This window comes from Pararge aegeria, chromosome 1 (assembly GCF_905163445.1).
Source record: "Pararge aegeria chromosome 1, ilParAegt1.1, whole genome shotgun sequence".
NCBI lineage: Eukaryota > Metazoa > Arthropoda > Insecta > Lepidoptera > Nymphalidae > Pararge > Pararge aegeria.
Window position 1 is genome coordinate 13,890,691 of NC_053180.1, and position 21,087 is coordinate 13,911,777.

General features: G+C 33.7%; 1 protein-coding gene across 1 annotated transcript; it reads right to left on the reverse strand.

Moving 5' to 3' along the window:
* Positions 1-9,372: 9,372 nt before the first annotated feature.
* Positions 9,373-17,511, reverse strand: LOC120632572. The gene is made up of 6 exons (XM_039902515.1): positions 17,436-17,511; positions 16,520-16,751; positions 15,137-15,279; positions 13,571-13,712; positions 12,624-12,750; positions 9,373-9,597 (listed from the first exon to the last, which is right to left on the reverse strand). The coding sequence occupies exons 1-6, from the start codon at positions 17,491-17,493 to the stop codon at positions 9,373-9,375; spliced, it is 927 nt and encodes a 308-aa protein (XP_039758449.1). The 5' UTR covers positions 17,494-17,511.
* Positions 17,512-21,087: the final 3,576 nt, after the last annotated feature.

Sequence of the window (21,087 nt, forward strand, 5' to 3'; positions counted from 1 at the left end):
ACAACCAAAAAATCAAACTGCGGCCTTAATGCTTAAGCATTTTCTACCAGCCACCCTTGGACGTGCGAGAAAATCGAGATATATATTTACATGTTATATATTATTTTTATTTATTCGATTATTGGCAAGCATAAGTGCCTATTGTAAAGGTTTAATATCGGTTATTAAGACCGATACTCTAATTGAGTTACAAATTTTAAAATAAACTTTTTTAAGATAGAACTTTCGGATAAAATACATTGTAAAACTGTTAGATATTTCATCTATATGTGAAGCTTATATCTTATATCTTTCTATATTAATTCTACTTTGGGCCACAGACTTTTAGCCCGATCCGTCAAGTGGTTAGAGCTGTGCGTTGATAGATCAGTCAATCAGTTAGTCAGTTAATCAGTCACCTTTGTCTTTATATAAAGATTTACTTCCCACTTGTAATTAAAAAAAAAAAGAAAACTTTTAAACGAATTCTCAGAAAAACCTGACCATTTTGTGCTGTTTTTCCATAAATATGAAAGTTTCGTAGGCCGCTCTCTAGATTTTGGTCGAAACCAGTTTTTCACTCGCGATTAGTGCCCCATTATTATTCCCGGTGGAGTAAAATATACTAATGCTCTACTTTAAATTGAAACTGGACATTTTAAATTATTAACAATGGACCAAAAAGCGAAAATATTACTTACGTAAAATACCGCGCGGTTTTTTTTCGCGCTCCAAGGTAATCTGATCTACAGCCAGCATCGTTCGTTGCCTACAATATAAAAAATATAATAATTTGAATATTTTCGTATTTAAAACATGTTTAAATATAACTAGTTATGAATTGTGAACAATTTGATAAAATTTAACGTGCATTTATCATAATAATTGAGAAGTTAAAAACATTTGTTCATTTAAGGTAATGCCTGCTATTTTTAGCCGCATAAAAACTCTTTGTTAGTTAAAAAAAACAATCTGTACTACCCGGCTATATCAAAAATGGTCCATTCATACATAACTTGCAGTGAAGTACAGACTAAACTTAACCGGGTTATTATAAATAAAGTACAAGTACCTATAACGGTATTTTTAATAAAATATATATCTTGGATTATGAGCCTTATGACGATGTGATAAAGTTCACGTTACGAGCAAGTGTGATGAAAAAGTAATAATATGCCTAGGGCTACATTTTAAAATCCACTATAATGGAAAAGGTATTCTGTTTTTATTATTTTCAAGACTAAACCTAACCTAATATCATAAAACTCTTTTACAAATATTATGAAAGTGAAGCTTAATTTGCTATACTCCGCGAAAAGCAGATAATCTGTATGGTGTAATTTCTGCAACCCTTATACTCCACACACATCTTCGACAATGTACCCTCTACGCAAGTTTCACTCCGAAACCGAAAAAGAAATTCTTAACAATTATTCATTGTAAAGTCAACATCTCCTGAGGATGCTCTGGTTTGGTTTTTATTAATGAATTTCAACAGTCAACTGACTCGGGTTGTTTCACATGAATAGATTAAAAAATTAATGATGATTTAATAAGTTTCAAGTAGTAAACATTTCCAATGCGAATGAATTGAATCGTATACAATGTAAACAGAAAACAGGGAAGTGGAACATTTCCAGATTTGATTGTTGCGAGCGGAGTGTTTGCGAGGTGCAATACGTCTCATGTTGACAGACAAACAGTGAATGGAGACCTCGCTTAATGCTCTGAATTGCGTCCAATTCTGGCACAAATTATAATATGTTGTAGTAATGGAGGGAACGTACTTGTATATCGATTCCACATTTTGGCGGTTACTTTAAATCTTGATTAAAATACTTGATATTGTAAGAAGATCCTAATATCGTTAATCTCGGTGCAATAAGCAATGTAACACCGGATGTCTAGTACGCCCTTTAAGTAGATAACTGAGTTTTTAATTCCTGAGTTGATTTTTTATTAATCTCCAATTGAAATTGCAATACATCCAAATTTCAAATATCTAAGTCCACTATTGTAATGCTTTGCATCGTGCGGTAGATACATTAATATTTTATGAAAATACAATTTAAGAATTACGTATTGTAATTAAACTATTTATTGGTTACATTAACTTTTAATTTCTCAAATTTTATATTACTTTAGTAAAAAACACGAATTTGATATATATACTTCAAGACTAGCAGCACATTATAATCTTAGAAATGGGTGTCAGGAACAAAAATACCAACTGCCTAGTTCGCACTGTGTTAGTTGCGAGTAATTAAGTAGCTAAACGTGTCTGAACATCAAAAATTTAGTCGAGTAGGTAGGTTACTTAGTTATTTAGTCGAGTCAATCCGTTTCATTCTATTTTTATCCGCCACTCGTCCGTTCCTACTGATTCACAGGCTAAACTATCTGAAGCTGTAAATTTAGTTTATTAGTTGCTATAAAATAACTTCATTGCATTGTAGGCTATTCTTGTTGCCAAATACCACTCACTTGTAAACTGGACTCGACTACCGTGCGAACAATTTTTGGGTAGTAGTTGTCTTTTTAATTGATTAACTACGTTTAATAGCTGCCTGTTAGCTTTCCTAACAATATTTTTGTTTATTTTCACTTCTAGAAATAGGCTTTAGTAAGAAATAATTCGCTTATTACAATAAAACATTTCTAGTTTTAATAGTTGCAAGCAGTGCGAAGTGTTAGCAAGATGCAATACGACTCATGTTAATAGACAAACAGTGAATCGACACCTAGCTTCATGTTCTTAATTGAGTCCAGTTTTGGTGCCAACTACATTTTGTAGTAGTAGAGAATAAGTAGGTAGGTTTATTTCAACATTTTGCTGAGAAGATAGTGTTGCTTATCTTATCATATCTATTTTTATGTTTTCGTACTGTCATCGTATTATTTGTACTGTTTATTTTACAGACCATTATGTAAAGTAACACTTTTAATTAAAAAATAAATATATAATTAACTTCGTACCATAAATATTCTCACTTCCGGTTTACTCATTTTTTAAGTCGCCAAGAAGTTTTTAAGTCACAACTTCTTTAGGCACATCATCGTCACCGCACGCTTCCCATGAGCTATATGTATATTGTTTCTATTGGCAGTCCCCAAAGACTGCCCCTCATGTTTTTTTAAACCTTATACTAGTAACCTAAGTTTGCAAAAACTGCAAATGTAGTTTAGCTATAAATCCACTACAGTCAGTGAGTTAAAACAAAAGTAAGTAGGTACAAGTAGATATACAAAATCAAAACAACATGTTACGATAAAACGCCGACCGAGAGGATTTAAATATTTACACTCCATTTTACGCACAAAGTTTTGAACACGTACCATAGTTCACTTTCAAAGTTAATTCATTACAGCGACAACAGATGGCACAACTGGGAAAATGACATGTTTTATGTAAGGTCGTCCGTTAGTTCATCATAAGCCAACCCGTCCTGCGTCTATTCTAATAAAACTTCCACTTGGGTCGTTAGGACCCTTTGTAAATGCTTCATCGTTCCAAATAAAAGTTAACTGACCATGAATAATATTGTTTTCATAGGAAAAAAATTAACTTAAAGAGACAAAAGTCATAATAATTTCTGGATGTTTTAGTGGTATCCTTCCGTTCGTAATAAAAGTGAATAATGTTTTACCGAAAACTTTTCTGCTCTAATAAACTTTTTCTCTTCAGTTTAGTAATTATGCTCCACTGATGATTAGCTGGTTGAGACAGCCACGGACCCTTTCCGTCGAAGAAAAGGTCTCAAGCGACGTACGCATGATCGAGGCGCACAGGCTGTTCCTGGTATGCCTCAGACGGAGTCATGAGACCTCGTCGATAGAATCAGGGACAGGAAGCGGCCTCCCGGCTCCCTGGGTTGCGGAATATAGCGCAAGTGTTCCCGGGACCCAGTAGCCAGGCGACGCGAGCGTTTTAGTGGGTATTCTGAATGCAGTTCAGCGCACAAGTATAATATATACCCACTCAACTAAAAATAAAGCAGTTAAAAATAAATACCATTGATAAACATATAAAATATATGTTTATTGAAAAACATATATAATATATGTTTATCAATGGTGGTTTATAAATATTAAGATAAATATACTACGACAATCCACACATCGCAATCTAGCCCCAAAGTAAGCGTAGCTTGTGTTATGTGTATGATGAATATTTTTATACTCTATTTTTATATCTTATGATATACAGATACCCGGGCACTGAAAAACGATCATGATCATCGCACAAACATTTTAAAGTTGTGGAAATCGAACACACAGCCTTGGAATCAGAAAGTAGGGTCGCTGCCCATTGTGCCAATCGGACATTTATTTCTGTAACAGTGTTTAATTCTTAGATATTAAAATTGCCCTCAATATAAAAAACCAAGTACTGTATAATATAACAAAACAAATCTTAAATGGGTTATAACAGCAGAACTTTATGTTGTTTTCTCGCTGAAATACGCGGACAATGTTTACTCGGCATCATTACACTCATATAACAGACATGGCATATGTTTGAAATGCAATAAGCTTAGCGTACACTACGTTTATTGTTTTGCGACATAGAGGTAATTGAATGTAACTTAATTAATGACAGAAGTACAGAAGCAAACGGATCGAATGACGTTTTTAATTAGATTAGCCTTGACCCGTATTTTAATCTGCATTGAGTGGATCTAATAAGCGTGATAAAGACTTAATAAACCTTATAACCTTTCTTAATAAATTTTCTATCAAATGCAATAAGAATTTTCAAATCGGATAGGTAGTCACAAAGATCGGCAAGGTTAAATATACAAAGAAACATCTAGAATAAAATACTTGCTTTGTCACAGTCTCAGCAAATACCCGATAGGTATAACATTCGTAATGTGGAAACTCTTCGTTATTTTTGAGTGCAAAGCATGTTTTAGGAATATTAGAAACCTATACCTATACATGATGTAACTAATTTTGTTTAAAGCATAAGACAAGCTTAAGAAAATACATACCCATTTTAGACAGGATTTTTTACCTACTAATTCGGGATTGTCGACCAGCTGCGTCTGAAGTATTATTTTGTATTGGAAAAGCAGTTTATCGAGTTCCGTTATTCAAGTTAAAGTAGGGGTTAAAATCTTATTTCTTCTAAGGTCAAGGCTTTTGCTTAAGGAAGCCACTTTAAATACGAAGATACTAAACAAAAATTACATTCGTAGGCTTATAACTAAAGTTACGAGGATTCCAAACGCGCACTGGTCTAAGAAACGGTCCACAGGGTTACATTTTCTTATGATGTAACCAAGGCTGTATAAAATGCCGTTCAAGCAACTCTTACGGCAACCTATACGACACTTGTGGGTTCTCTAGCATCCTGATCCTCTAATACATTCAAATCGTGCCGTTTGCACGCTGCTGTAGCTACAAGTCGCATTGTAAAATTTACAGTTGGTACTTTAATTTTGCATGCAGTACCAATTTTAATGAATTAGAAAACCGGCCTATTCTTTCACAGGAAAGAGGGTTTAGAGCAATATGCACGCTGCTCTAGTAACATGTTGAAGGACTTCAAGATTATTTATTTATTAATTTATTAGTAATCCAACAGCGTTACAAATTATTTCGGTTAAGGTTTTATCTTGTTACTTAATTAAGCCGAAATCTAGATTACAAATCTAAACTGTAACAATTAAGTAAAATGTCAACGATCATGATCATAATAAAAAGTAGTGATCGATGTAAAATATACAAAACAATCAGTTACGATACTCACAACCGCATGAATGAGTGTGTGTGGGTGCGCGTAAGTGTGTGCGTGTGTGTATAAGTGTGTAAATTTATGACATGTTAGTGACAGTTATGGAACCCACGTACCTTATTGCCGAGGCACACAGGTGGACAACGCTAATTTGCTAACTTCGGGCTCGTAATGAAACTGTCTTAACAGCAAAACGTAATACATCACAATTTTCCTACCGCTTTGACTACGAGTTGTAAACCTATGGAATAACTTTATACTGTGTGGATGTGTGTGTGTAGGTATTATTCTCATAAATATTAGGGACAAAAGTTCCGGTACGATGCCGCGTAGAAACCGGTAATGGGTTAAATAAAACTTCCATACCTCTATTGGTTAGCTTATACCATTTAAGACTGCATCGTTACTAGATATCAGGAGATTGTAGTCCAGAGCTAACTTGTAGCGCAATACCTGGTACCCAAAAGTCTTCATATGACTTTTTCTTAGGTCTGCTTTATAGAGTTTGTTCTTTTGAATTGCTCCACCAAGGTATTTTTTTAGGCTGAAAACTCACTTTTACCTATTAGGCATCCAGCTCCTACTCAACATATTGTACGCACGAAAAAATGAGAGTCCGATCGATATTCTCATAAAAGAAGATATGCAGTATTATATAGCAGCAGATAAGCAGTGCAAGGAATACATCCTACAAAGTGCCACTCCGTGTACTTCAGCCTAAGGTGTTGGTGATAAACCTCATATGCCTGTAATTAAACCGGCAATCACGATCTTCAGACTGGAGAACAGCAATGCCATTTGGCAGCAGAAATAAGCATGGCGGAGGTAATACCCACGAAGAGCTCTGCTACTATTAAACAACTATTACTAGGTGATATCTAAGGAAGCGAAATGGCCATTATAAAGCAATAAAGCATTTATATTGAATGCTAGGCTTTACATTTTTCTGGAAGAATGTATCTTTTCATACACAATAGAACTAAATCGGAAAAGCTCTATGCTTTATTATTATCTCCGCCAAGTTAGTTCTTTGTACTACGATAATCGATAATGTTTGCTAGCAATACATAAACATACATTTCTTTATTCAGTACAAGTTATTTACCGACTTATTAACCGACTGATAAAAAAGGAGGTTCTCAATTTGGTTGTTTTGGTTTTTCGGTTTCATTGTAAGCTCAGAACTCTGTCATTTATAAACCAATTAAAAATTAATTATCTTTTTTTCTGTTTGAGTCGGTATGCATGTAGTCCTATTTTCATCAGGTCAAGATTAGTTGAAGGGATCCTAGAGATCTTAGAGTGATGAGTCAAATATTACAGAGACACCTAGAGTGATTTGAGTATTTTTAAAGAAACTTGAGCATTTGCTATCGAAAAGCACAATTTGGTCATGTAAAACTGATGAGAAAGACCACGGATGGCCACCGGAAGTACACAATAATTAGTATTATTGCTAGTTAGTTAGTATTGTTGCTTCGATTATGGCATATAGTAATATAGTAGGTAAGCAATGTATGCTCGTCACAATAAAGAAGCTGATGGTGAAGTGCCGGGATAACTCCTCAAGCATTAACCGGGGTGGCTTCGGGAAAAGCAATATTTTATAGAAGATTATGAGTAGTGTACATTCGGCTGTAATAACCGAGATATGATTGCATATCTACCCGCTAAAAAGCGTGAAAAAAAAATGTGACCGACTTTGTTTCACAACTAAAAAGCAAGAAATAAATATTTTCTACATAATTTTTAAGTCGTTGCCAAGTGAAATTTAGAAAATTACTGGTACTTTCCTTTTACTTACTTTTATAAAAAGGAATACGAAGTATATGATCTACACACAGTAACTTTCTGCGTACAGTGCACACCCTGTTTGTTCTCCGAGGTATATATATAGGATATAGTGGGGGTTAGGTAAAAAATACATTAAAAGGGTCACTCAGAGTAATATCAGGTATTGCTATATTACTAAGACACATGTGGCATTCAATTTAGGTTTAGTTCACCTGAAATTTTTAATTTGTGAATTCCTATAAAAAAAACTGGTGTAGTCTTTTAAAAAATTTTTGAATTCACTTACCTTATAATCAATATCTAAAATAACTGTCTGATCAGTCCCAGCTCCTATCACTTACAAAGAATAATAATCGTTAAAGTAAGAATCGAAATCGCATTGTTACAATGAACATTTCTAAAATTTTGTATTTAGTCCTAGCACTGTCATTAGTGTAAGTCATTATAAATATGGCAGCTTCTATGTATTCAGTATCGCTAAGCCTTACATGAGGGGTTTGCTGCTGTCCGCTGAGGATTTCTGTCCGCTATCTCCAATCACATTCATCAGAAGTACACGAAATTTGGGCAAAAATAAACAGATATTATAACATCTTTAGTACAGAAATAATTATTTAAATTTATCATTTGACGGAGTTATGGTGTAAAATCGTCAAACACTTTAATCCCCTCTCCCAAAAGAACTAATAATATAAACTATTCAACATACGAGTTGACTGAAAAGCTTCAAGCTCAAGTAGTTTCAGGGTTTTACAAATTCATTTATTCATTATAGTGTAAGTGCCAAAGGAAGTTTTATTAGTAGGGGTAGTGTTATCCTATTCAGGATACTTAACAATTTTTGTTCGCGAATTTGACTCTGGAACAAAATGTTAAGTGCCGTGTCGAGTAACCAAACTCAGCTGCTCGTGATACTCAGAACACCGAACTGAAGAGGCAGATTGTTATATATTTAAGAGATTTATCTAGGTTTGTGTGAAACCAAATAGTTAAACCTTTAGTTTGTCAACAAAAATTAAACTCACATTTCCTTAACTAACATGAACCCATCCTATTGTACTTATAAGCTTTCATAGTTCAGTTGACAACTAATCACATTTTAAATAGTTTTGAACCATGATACGTAGGCACTACAAAATATTTCCAGCGAACTAAGACAAAGTTTTCGTGACACTTGAAATTGCTGTATGAATTCATTTCCCCGAGAGACGAATATTTTATTCACGCAGGATAAAAAGTATCACGGTTTATCTGTCAGATAAATTTTAGTAAGACAATCCAGCAAAATTACACATTTCACATTTGTTATACTTGTAAATTCGGTGTGAAGGCAAGTGAAGGTGCTTTAGATTAACACACTATACATAGCTAGATAGATTAAGTCTTTATTACAAGACAGTACAAGAAGAATAAAGTTATCAAAAACAAAAATATAGATGTACAAAGGCGGTCTTGCCTCTAGAAGTGATATCCTCAAAACAACCTTAGGTTGAAGAGTACAGCGATACAGAAAACAGGACTTTACTATACTACTAAGTAGTAGAGCTTTTTATGACAGAGCTCGCCTGGGAAAGAACTATCGCCGTTTTCATATCTGCCGCTAAGTAGCACTTTTGCAATCTAAACGGCTCGTCTGAACGGCGTATGTGCCGGTGTAATTACAGGCTCCTGAGTCTTAACGCAACCTCAGGTCGGACACAGGAAAGCACGTTGCATGATTCCTTGCATGCCCTGAGAAGTGTTGCTCAGTTCATAGGCGATGGTTTTCCACTTGCCATCAGGTGGGCCATCTGCTTGGTTCGTCAATTATTACTTCAAAAAAATTTTTTTTATCACATACAAAAAATGTGGAGTTTATTTTATACTATCATAATAACAATTCGATCGAAATGAAAAGCAATATAACCTCTAAAATATATTAGCAAAAATAAAGTTGTTATCATATGCAGTGGTATCCGTAAACTGTGCCAGCTGTGCCATTTGACTGTTTTGCTACCAGCACTCATCAGTTGAGTTAACAACGAGGCAGAAGGACGAGGATCTCCGCCTGGGCAATTTGTATACATCACGTTATGGTCACAGTCCTGGGGGCAAGTTATAAGTTGTTTAAGTTATGAAGCTTTGTAGATGCATCTTTTGCATTACCTGGAGACTCTTCAATTTCCCTAGATGGGAAGACCATATGACAGAACGGATGCTACATAACCATGGTAAGCCGTTACCGCGGCTTCCTTCGATAATGTCATATGGAGTCTTCTAAGAGCGTAAACGAATTTATTCAGCTTACCACATACAATATCAATGTGTTGTTTCCAGCTACAGGCTGTTGAAAACGATACCTAAGAGTTTACTTATTTTAGCCGCAGTTATTTGAACACTGCCGTGCTGGAATTTTTAAAGCAGGTTTTATGGACTGGTACGTGTTAAATTGTGTTATTTTTGCCTTTTCTAAATGAGCTATTTTTGCTCTGCCATTGCATTATATTTGCTAAAGCTTCATTTATTATTTGCTGATAATTAAGTACTTTGGTGTCATCAGAAAATAATACATACATACAGCAAGGATAACTTACACTATTTGAAAGGTCATTTATGTATGTAAGAAACAAATGGACCCATTACACTGCCCTGTGGTACACCTATTTCAATGATTTTCGGACCTGATATTTATTATTTTTGATATTTCAGAACATTGTAACCGATCTTTTAAATAAGTTTGAAGCCACTTATACGCTGGACTTCTCACACCGTATTTTTCTTATGTAAGTAGAAGCCATTTATGGTCTACGAAGTCAAATGCTTTAGTCATGTCTAAAAATAATACTTTTGAATAGGTAATTTATTGTTTAAGCTTTCAGTTATTAACTTAATAAGATAAAAACATGCTATTGTTGTTGAGCTTCCATCACGAAAACAAAACTGTTCTTTTATTAATAGTGGGGTAACTTATTATTTATTTTTACAATAACTCAGTCATGAAGTCTTATTACTAGTAATACTTGTACTGGCGTGGATACGAGTCGTATGTAGAGCATTTGTTATCTTAAGCTCTGGGACATTTGGTTGCCACATTGTTACATATGAGGTTTCAATATTTTTATATTGCTAAGTATAATGAGTCGTGTTTGTACTGAGTTTGTTCACAGCCATATTGAAAATTATTTTCGTTCTTTGTGGCACAGTAGGCCTATGCCACTTGCCAGTAATAAGGAAACTAATATGACCTTTATTTAAATTTTATCCCTAATTGATCCTAAATTATGACATCGTAGTTTGTTTGCTAGCTATATAAGCTATACTTCAATATAGATACAAATACAAAAAAACTGTTTAAGAAAATAAATTGGTTTTGCTTATATTTCCGAATATAAATATTTGGAACAACACAAAGGCTCGTCTCGTCCATTACGCAGAGTCCTTTGATTGTTCCTGCCAATAGCGGCTAGTTCAGAATTACTTGCATATTAAAACTTATTATACGAGATCTAAAAGGCTTCAACTACAAATAATTTTAAAAGCATGTTTCGCGCTCTTATAACAACAAATAGCTATTTGCTAACTTGGACATTCTGGTCGCCATCGTAACGAAAAAAACAATGAACCCATGCGCCACGTCTGCTCCGAAAATCTCGGCTCGCAGGCGCACTATATTATTTTTTTAACTAGTCCAAACCTCGCGAAATGCTATGTGTCATTAAAGACATTTAAATTTAAGTTATTGAATAGTGCACCATAATTTTGGAGAAAAACTAAATTTTGAAAAACAAAGCTACTTTAAACACATTAAAGTTAAGTAAAATCCCCAAACGACATTATAATTTTTTACAATTGAAGAAAAAAACCATGTAGCAATAAAAGTTAACGCTGCTTTGAGGCATTTGAGACACTCAATGTTATGTTTAAATTTAGTTGGCAATATTAGTTAAATACGTTTAAATATTGTTATCATATAAATAAGTAACTATGGAAATACGTTCTTCATATTGCTATATCAAAAACTGCAGCAAATAGAAAAATACCGGTTAGATTGATCGATAGAAAAAAATCTAATACGCCAGCGTCAAAAATCAGATTGGGCCAAATGTTGGTTAGCGACGTTATAGCTTGAGGAGGGCAGAGTGATGGAATGTACCCCACATTTCTTACTGGAAAAAATAAGACTAAATGATACGTTAAAAAGTTTTCAATTGAGGGTATAATACTAGCAATTGCATCAACTTCAAGCTTACAAAATGATAAGTATATGAGAGGATGAATGAGTCCATAAATAAACTTGGAATTTCAACGCTCTAATATAACCATACTTTTGCAACTCACTTAAAGTTTTGCACTAAAATTACTGAGTCTGAAAGTGTTAACAATATCACAAATTGTGATGAATTTTCGTGTTGGTTCAATTCAGACTTCCATTGTGTCTGGACTTCAAAGACTGAGAAGATTGAAGTTATAAATTCATTCTTACAATTATTTAAAATAAATCTTTTTAAATTTTAGAATCAATAACTAAACGTATTTAACGACACCGTCGAATGTGATTGTAGTTATTTTAATTATTGTAGTTTGTTTTGGTTATTGTACTTCGGAAAATTAATGAAAGCAATTCAAATTCACTAATGTATTTTCTTTTTTTTTATCAATGTTGTTGTATTAATTTATAAATAATCTTAATTCCTTCACACTTTAAAATCCTAAATTTTAATCATCATCAAATCGCTATAAAGCAATCTCTATCAAAGAGCCGAGATATTAAGAGAATAGAAGTATTTAAATATTTCAATTATATTGTAATACGTATTTATAGCCGCTATGCTATGTTTAAATTCAACAAATAAATAAATAAACTACGACAATACACACCATCTAGCTCCAAAGTAAGCGTAGCTTGTGTTATGGGTACTAAGATGACTGATGAATATTTGTATAAATAATATACATAAATACTTAGAAGAAATACTCTCATAAACACCCAGACACTGAAAAACATTAATGTTCATCACACAATCATTTTCCAGTAGTGGGAATCGAACCCACGGCCTTGGATTCAGAAAGCAGGGTCGCTGCAAACTGCGCCAATCGGCCATCGAAATAATTACAAAAATAATAAAATTACCTGATAAACGTCCCCTTCAGACACAATTACTGAATATTTTTGTAGCATTACAGCTTGTTTGTGGGTGCATTCAGAAGTCGATTCGAATAAGGCTTCCAAAGTGCAACGCCGAAATCTAGCTCTAGCACTGAAATAAAACAAAGACTAAGAACTTATAAATAAACTGTGACACGAAAATGATTTTTTTGTCGATATTGGTTGCACATTTAGGCAGAACCGATATTTAGGCAGAACAACATTTGATACATTCTGAAAAAATAATATGAATGACGCCATCAGTATCTACTAGTACTAGAGCTTTTTATGCCAGAGCTCGCCTGGGGAAAGAGTACTAATGCTATGCTATGCTTATTTTTACCGTCACGCAACGATTATATTAGCCTGGTCAAGTAAACCGGCACTTTTAAATTAGTATACATGAAGGGAATCAGTTTTTTTTGTGTTAGGTTCTTTACACATAACATTTATGTATCGCTTCGGCACTTAATCTAACTTTATGGTTGAGAGATAAAATGTGGAAAGATCACATATTCGAGTTAAATTTCCGCTGTTTTTGAATTCCCACCGGCAGCTATTGGCTTCTGCCCAAAAGCCTCATGTTTTATTCAAGGCATCTAACGGTTTTTTCTACAGAGAATTTGTAGTTTATCAATATGAACAGCTGTATGTGGTATCGAGTGCTTCAAGCAGTGTAAATAGAGTACGTACCTGATAGGTACGTGTGATACGTATAATATATTGTTTACGTGTAAATATCAGAGTTTTTCTATACAATGAATACACCCTATAAGCGGTAACTTGTCGCTTGGGGTATGAAAACACCCCAATTTTTATTTCCGAACCTGTGCGTAGTGGAACATTCAAAGCATTTTTATTCAGTTAAAGGAGGCTCTTAATAAAAATATTTGATCCTAATTATTAAGAAAATATTAATAATATAGACTGACCAACACAAATGAAAATGAACTTCGTAATGCGTCCACTCATGTGTATTGTTTTTTTGCTCTTCCACTGCTTGCTTAAAAAAAACATAGCAACTCTCCCAGGAATCCGCTGTGGCTTCTATGCAAACTCCTGAATCCGCATAACCTGATAAGTTTACTGAATACATTAAAACAATACTAGTCAAATCCGCATTCTTACAGGTGAAAAGGGCTAGACGTAGTTCATCAGATTTAATTTAATTGCAATAAAACACGAAGGAAACCATCCAGACTCGCAAACGTAGAATTTCCGATTTTCCGATAAATTGTGAAATTTTCAGTACGTCACGTACGTCATAGGCTATAGAAAGCAATTTACATGCAAGTGTATTTCACAAGATTGCCCTATTATTTATAGCTTAGAAGTTCACCAAAAAGCAGATGTTTTTCAGGTTGAAATATACTGGAAAAGTAAATAATCTTTATTGAATCAACAGAAGTTAAATATAACAAACCATAAACTTCCCAACTAACCCAAAAAGATAAAAATAAGGTTTAAAAGTATATTGTAACAGTACGTACGAACAAGGTTGTTATTGCCACTATGCAGCTCTTCTTAAGCGCTATATATCAAATTGTAAACTGTTTATGATAGCTGGGCTACGTGCTGGATTAGTGACGAAAAGTAAATGAGCAAAATAACGTATTCACATACAATTGCCAGGGTAAGAGATAACTTTGACCAATTTACAATACAATAGATAAAGTTTTATTCGCACTCGCATCACGTCCTGCATTGCACGAATGGAAAACTAGAGAATGTGTAGCTGTTAACATGACACTTCCAAGTAAGAGGAAATTTCAATTATATTCAACTCGTATCTATAGGTAGCAAAATGCTCAAACTCACAATCCAATATCAGTCTTATAACAATGGAAGAGAACTGTTGTTTCCCTGCATTTGATTCAGTAAGATTAAAGTTTCCAACAAGTAAATAGGTATATCAAGATCCTCAGAATATAAATTTAAGTCTCCAATTACATAATAGCTTAGTTTAACGATATATATATAAATCATGGTGTTCATACGCACCATTGAAATTCATAAAAGAGAAAAAGTTTTTCTAAAATTTATTATATGGTTTAAGATTTATGATTTAAAAGGTAAGACCGATTGAACAACTTAACCAAGCAAACTTGACTTACTTACTTGAGTACTTACGGACGCACTTCTTCATTTTATCATAAAACACGCTATTATAGAACATGAAGTTACTAAGGGGGAGATGCATAAAACTACGCTCGGTACAACAGCGTGATCACCAAATTTATTGCTATAACTGAGTAAGTTGTGCAGCTCAAGTTAAAATGGTTGGGACAAACAATATCTCGAAGTAACGATGGAATTTCCTTAGACTACAAGAATCCGTTGTAAATGAGACACCATAAAGACTTGTTATTTTGTAATAAGAATTATTATTTTGTGGATAGATGGATATTTATATTGTTTATAATTTTAACATTGATAAGGATTTTGGAAGAAAAAATAATACCGCGTACAAAATTATAGTTACTGAAGTCTACACTTACGTATAAGTAACCATTCGTCGTCACATACATTATTAACAACGTGGATGTGGCCTTTTATACTTTCCTCATTGAAGTGACTGTCAGTGACATCCTTACAATCGGTATTCCAGTCTATTGCACAGTTAGTTAAGTGTCTTATTGCTCTAAAACATAAGACATAATAATCAAAGTATTATACAGATTTTTGTAACGATATTTTTTTTTCCACAGAAACGCGCAAACGGCAACACCGTTGTGTAATGTTTTCTCTTCGTTTATTTGCCTTAATATTAGTGATTAAACAAAGAGAACTAGAAAAAACCCAAAGGCGCAAAATTGAAAGATCTTCAGTATGAAAATTTATATTTCGAATTTAGTTCAAAAGATTCTTTAATAGTTATTAAGATAACCAAGTCATCTTAGTGCATGTCAGTAATAGGAATATAGAATATTATGATTTCCGTCGCGAATTTCAATTTGTAGACCAAATATTTTGATCTTCTAAAAATTATGATGTTTTTTGCCACTTAAAAATGTTATGTTGGTTTGTGTACGTTTCTAAAACTCAAAAAGTTCTGCACCGATCGAGCTGAAATTTTAGCAAGATATATAATCCGCATCAAGGATTGTTTTTATCTATATTTTGCATCAGTCACATATCCGAGACCGCGAAACTACAGTTTTTTTTAACGATCGATGTACCAGCGACCGAAAGCGAGAAAAACACTCGTTGACAATAATATGTAATGTATTCTTGGTTTGGTTTCTCATTTCTCAACCATTCCATAAAAATGTGCCACAGTGAAGCGTGGCAGAGTACAACTTTCATTGTATGAAAATAAAATCGTTTTATTCCCTTATAATATTTCCAAAGATTACCTGAAAGAGATCGCTACTAAGCGATAAGGCCGCTTTCAGTGTTCTACTTTTTCACTTTCTTATTTTACTGTTTTCTTCGTTAGTACAAATAAAGTGTATAGTAAATAAATATTTAAATTTTCATTTCTCATCATCAACCAATGGACTACTAGACATAGTTTTTCATTTAAATTTTCAATTCGTGGCCCTATGTCGTGTATAAAATAACACATGTTGTGCTGTTTATCTTAAACATTTTGCACGAATATTTCGGCTACATTTCAGAGGATACTTCGTCTGGTGGAAAGCTTTGGCCTTAATTAATTAGTAGTTACCACCGCAAAGCTGTGCCGCCAAGCAAATACGAGAAATTCTAAAACTCAGCAAACTGCTCTTTAGAGTAGTCCAGTTCCAGATTATTGTGTTTTTTCTTAGATAGACACCAAATTTTGCTTAATTAGCTTATCGTAACGAAAAAAGAAAAAGGTTAACATGTGTTAAGAACCAACGGTGTGTACACTTTAAAATAATGACATGAATACGAACTTGCACCAGTAATAAATTTTCGAAGGAGGAGGTGGTGACCTTCTGCTAGAGTTATAAATTAAAGCAGCATCAGCTCTGCAGTTTACAGCGTAGCTGGAAAAATCATCGCAATTTATATTCTTGGCGGATATTTTATCAAGGTTACTAGAATATATCGTGACTGGCTCAAATTCTTGATAATCTTCCGTGGAGCTGGATATTTTTGTTGACTCGCCATAATCATAATTCATGTCTGAAATGCCCAACAAAACGTTATATTGTATAGATACGTTAATTTTTTTATTTTAAGGTTTAGACTTTAATTAAGAAGCATTTTGAAGTCAAGACTGTAATTAACAAAATTCTGGAACCGTAATGCTCTGATTATTTCTATCTCCAAGCAGCAATGCTATTGTCTAAAGAGTGTGCTAACTGGTGAAATTACAGGGACATGAGGTTTAACATCTATGCGTCTGGTTGATGGATACAAGGCAGCGCTTTATAGGTTGTGTGCCTTGCATGCCCTGCAAAGTGTTGCTCTATTTATAGGTGCTGGTTCTCCCTTATACTGAGGTGGGCCTTCTGCCATTAGTCCGCCAATCAGTACTTTTAAAAAAGCGTCATTAAAACTCTTGCTAAATTGACATATAAGATCAAGCAACTCGCGAATTAAAGGACAAGTTGATGGTTTATCAAAACCGTCGAGAATATAATCTCCACACGGTACTCGTACTTTCTTAAGGCAGAATATGTCCAACAGTTGATATGAAAACGGCAATTACAAAATCGTTTTTGAATCTATCAGTTCATTGCAAGGCCGATGAGAGACTGGCACTGAACGCACTGAAGATTTTAATTATCAGGATAATAAGGTTGCTGTTTTATCAAAATACAACTGTATATTACTGATTTGAAATAATATTATCGTGATACTTACACGATGTGTTAATATTATCCAATATCATTGCTATAATGAGCGAGTAAATTTTTTGCATCGTAAGTTTCTAGCTAAAATCAACATTTCTCTTTAGAAAATTTAAATATTAAATATTTAATTCATTTAATAGTTGTAAAGATAGTAACATATTGAAAATATTACCAAGAGACCATGATTGATATTTGACAAAAAAAAAACTTCTTTATTCTTTTCCTTAGGGAAAAGGCTAAGGTATATCACCGTACAGCCATATCTTCAGTATTTAATATTCATATCAAAATTTATTGTATGACACCAGTAGTAACATATTAAATACGTACATTTGTAATTTTTGTATCCTCTTTGGAAATGTGCTGCAAAAATTAGTGTCTTGTACGGTTGAGTAAAAGGTAATAAAGGGATAAATTGATATTCATATTTCCATTCTACTGTTTATAACATATGCTCGGCTCGACTTTACACTGATCTTGATGGATCTATAAAGGATATTGTCTTGTATCCTGGAAAAAACAGGATAACTTTCCCGAGATATTTGTAAATAGAAACTCTTATTCGAGCTTAGTTAAATTTATATTAGAGATCAAATAGTGTTTGTATCCTGTAAGAGGATTAGGATTTATAAAAAAAGCTCTGAAAATCGCATTCAACAACAAGTCGATAATATTTATTTATATTATTAATATGAGAGTAAGTAGTAGTAAATTTTAAATAAAGTCAATTTTTTTAATTTTATGACAATTATGAATTATTGTCATTGTATGTTATACCTAGTCATGCAACGTTGTGCCGGGTTTGCTATGGCAATGTGTACAATACGATATCTCTCGTTTACCATTACAAACATTTTCTAAGTATATGATGTAGTAGGCTAATATTATGATAATATGTATTAATAGTATTAGTGAATGTTTAATTTTTATGACAATTATGTATTATGATAGTCTTTGTATAGAATACCTAGTCGTTGTATGTAATGCCAGGTATGCTCCAAAATATAATAATAATCTGAAACTATTTCATACCCACTTACTATAAAACAACGTGAAGAATCACTCTTGTCGCATTTCCTTTCAATTTACTCTGAGAATATTCCTATGGTCGACATCAGCAAATTCACTTAGATCCTGACTTTAGCAGATTTGGTAAATTTGCGACCATTACTCTATCGGAATTCGATGGTAGAAATATTTTATACGCACGGCTACGATTTTTTTGTTTTTTATTCTTCGATGTAAAAATATTGCCTAGTTCTTTGTTCGTGTCATTCAAAGTATAAGAAGTCTATAGCCGCTAACTTTTTTTATTGTTTATTATATTTAGTTTGTAGGATACTTGATATTTTAGACTCGTACCTAAGTAAACTTATACTTACGTAAAGAATAAAAAAGTAATTTTACACATGATAACGCTTACCTATTCAAGATTGTTATCCAGCGATAACCTTTAAGTATACAAATCTGATTTATTTATTTATTCATAACTTGTTATGATTTACATACGCATCTTAATCATTTTCTATATTTCTTTCCTATTTTGTATAAAACCTCGTTCAAGCACTGCCATGTACCCGACGAAATTTCTTTTAGGTTACTTAGGATTCAACACCCTGGAGGTCAGACTGAATCTTACGAGGAGACGTCGATGCTCCAGATCATCATAACCGACTGTGTTACACGAAAAAATATTTTTTTGTGGTCCCTTCTTGTAACACTATTGCATGAAGTATGGCACCTATCTCGTTCATTGTCTTCATTCAACACGCTCTTGGACAGCAATGCTCAATGCGATCTATTCCATGACGGGTGGACAGCATTGTTCCGTGAATTATTGAGGTACTCTGACAATATTGAATGACATTTATTTCAATATTTGCAGGGTACCACTACAGTACACGATATTAATATCATGTCTTGTATAATGTTTAATGTCATCTTTAATTCTACGTGTTATAGTTATCCTGAAATAATGAAGTTCCATCTAGTTAGTGTAAGTGGCCCTGCCGTACTAACGAGATGTAAAAAATAAATAAAGACTTGCTCACATACCCTGGCATTGCAGGGGTAGCATTACTAACGTTAATTTTATTTAAACATATCTAATCAAGCCTGAGAGCTGTGTTTAAGTCGTATTTCAAAATATTACGAATTTTGCCAGTAGCTTTTTACATATAAACGTTCAGCTAAGAACAGGTTTTCAGGTATCGGTTAATCAATGCTTAAGACCGAACTTGAAAAACTTTCCTTAGCACGATATCGGTTAATTAATAAGGGCCTCAGGTACAAAAAGCATCCATTAAATTAGTCACTCAAGTATCATACACTGTTAAGGAAATTGAGTTTACAAAGTAACGTATTAAAGCAATGGTTAAACACGACACAGCAAACTATTCTAAATGTTTAAAACTGTGAAATTCCTATAAACTGTGACATCAAACGATGAGCGCTAAATGAAAGACTTTTAGCGCTTTTTGATATAAGCGCTTTCAAATCAGACGAAGCGGATTGGTGTTCTTATATAAAATATTCCTGAATTGTACAAACCAAATTCATTTGGAAGCATTTTCATTCGACTTACCCTATTTACCCCAAACACATTCCGAAGCCGTGTCAGCAAAGCTGATCCAGTCAGAGGCGGAATTCGTAAATTTACGCCTGCCGAACTGTCAAAATTGATTTGATGGCAGAAATATTTCACCCTTACCCCTACGAAATTGTCGTTTGATGTTTTTACTTTAGGTCGACGGTTTTACTCACCTCGTATGTTAGTGTTCTTTGTTGTTCTGAATTCATCCATGATGTAATAAGTTTGGCCTTAACAAATTAACGCCCGAAACTAATAATCAAAGTAATAATTTTAGTTGGGCTATCTATCCCTTTTCTCGCTATATCTACTTGTTAATAAAATTCATAAAATATGAATATTTAGTTTTTTCATCATTTGTTTCAATAGTTTAGTTTTCAAACTAAATAAGACTTATTTTATTCCACGGCAACCCTTAAATGCAATCTCACCTGATGGTGTGATAATGAAATCAGCAAGATGGTAACGGTTGCCGGTACGGTATGGTTATTAACCCAGGCTGATACCTCCCACCAGAAAAAAGATAAAGTAATAAGAGTATGTAAATATTACAATAACTTAGAAATCTATTTCTTACTATATCTAAAAATCTATATCAGATTTAGGAAATTGACGGTGTAAAGTCAGCGAATTGAAGAACCCGTTGGGCCGTCAATCTTAGTTATTGGTAATAATAGGTCATCCATATACTTATAAACGGACGCAAATCACAGACGCAGACTCACCACCTACGTTCTGAAGCTGCTTTAAGGTTTCAGGAACAACCTCGGGCCCCTTTAACCACGGCCTTGTAATTCTTCCATAAAAATAAATTATGTTGTCACATAAGTTATTTCTTTTCACACTTGAAACGTCTCTTTTCACACTTGAAACGTCCCACTGGTGTCCAACGTAGGGGGGGGGGGGAGGGTTTAATATAATAGTTAAAATCGACAGAGCCTTCCAGCCCGCACTGAAACAGTGTGGTTCGTCAAAGTAATAATTTAAAAATTATATTACTATTATTTCCTCTCTCCTATGTGTGACAACCGCGGCCAGCCATTGGTAAGCTGACCACGGATAAATAGGTTAA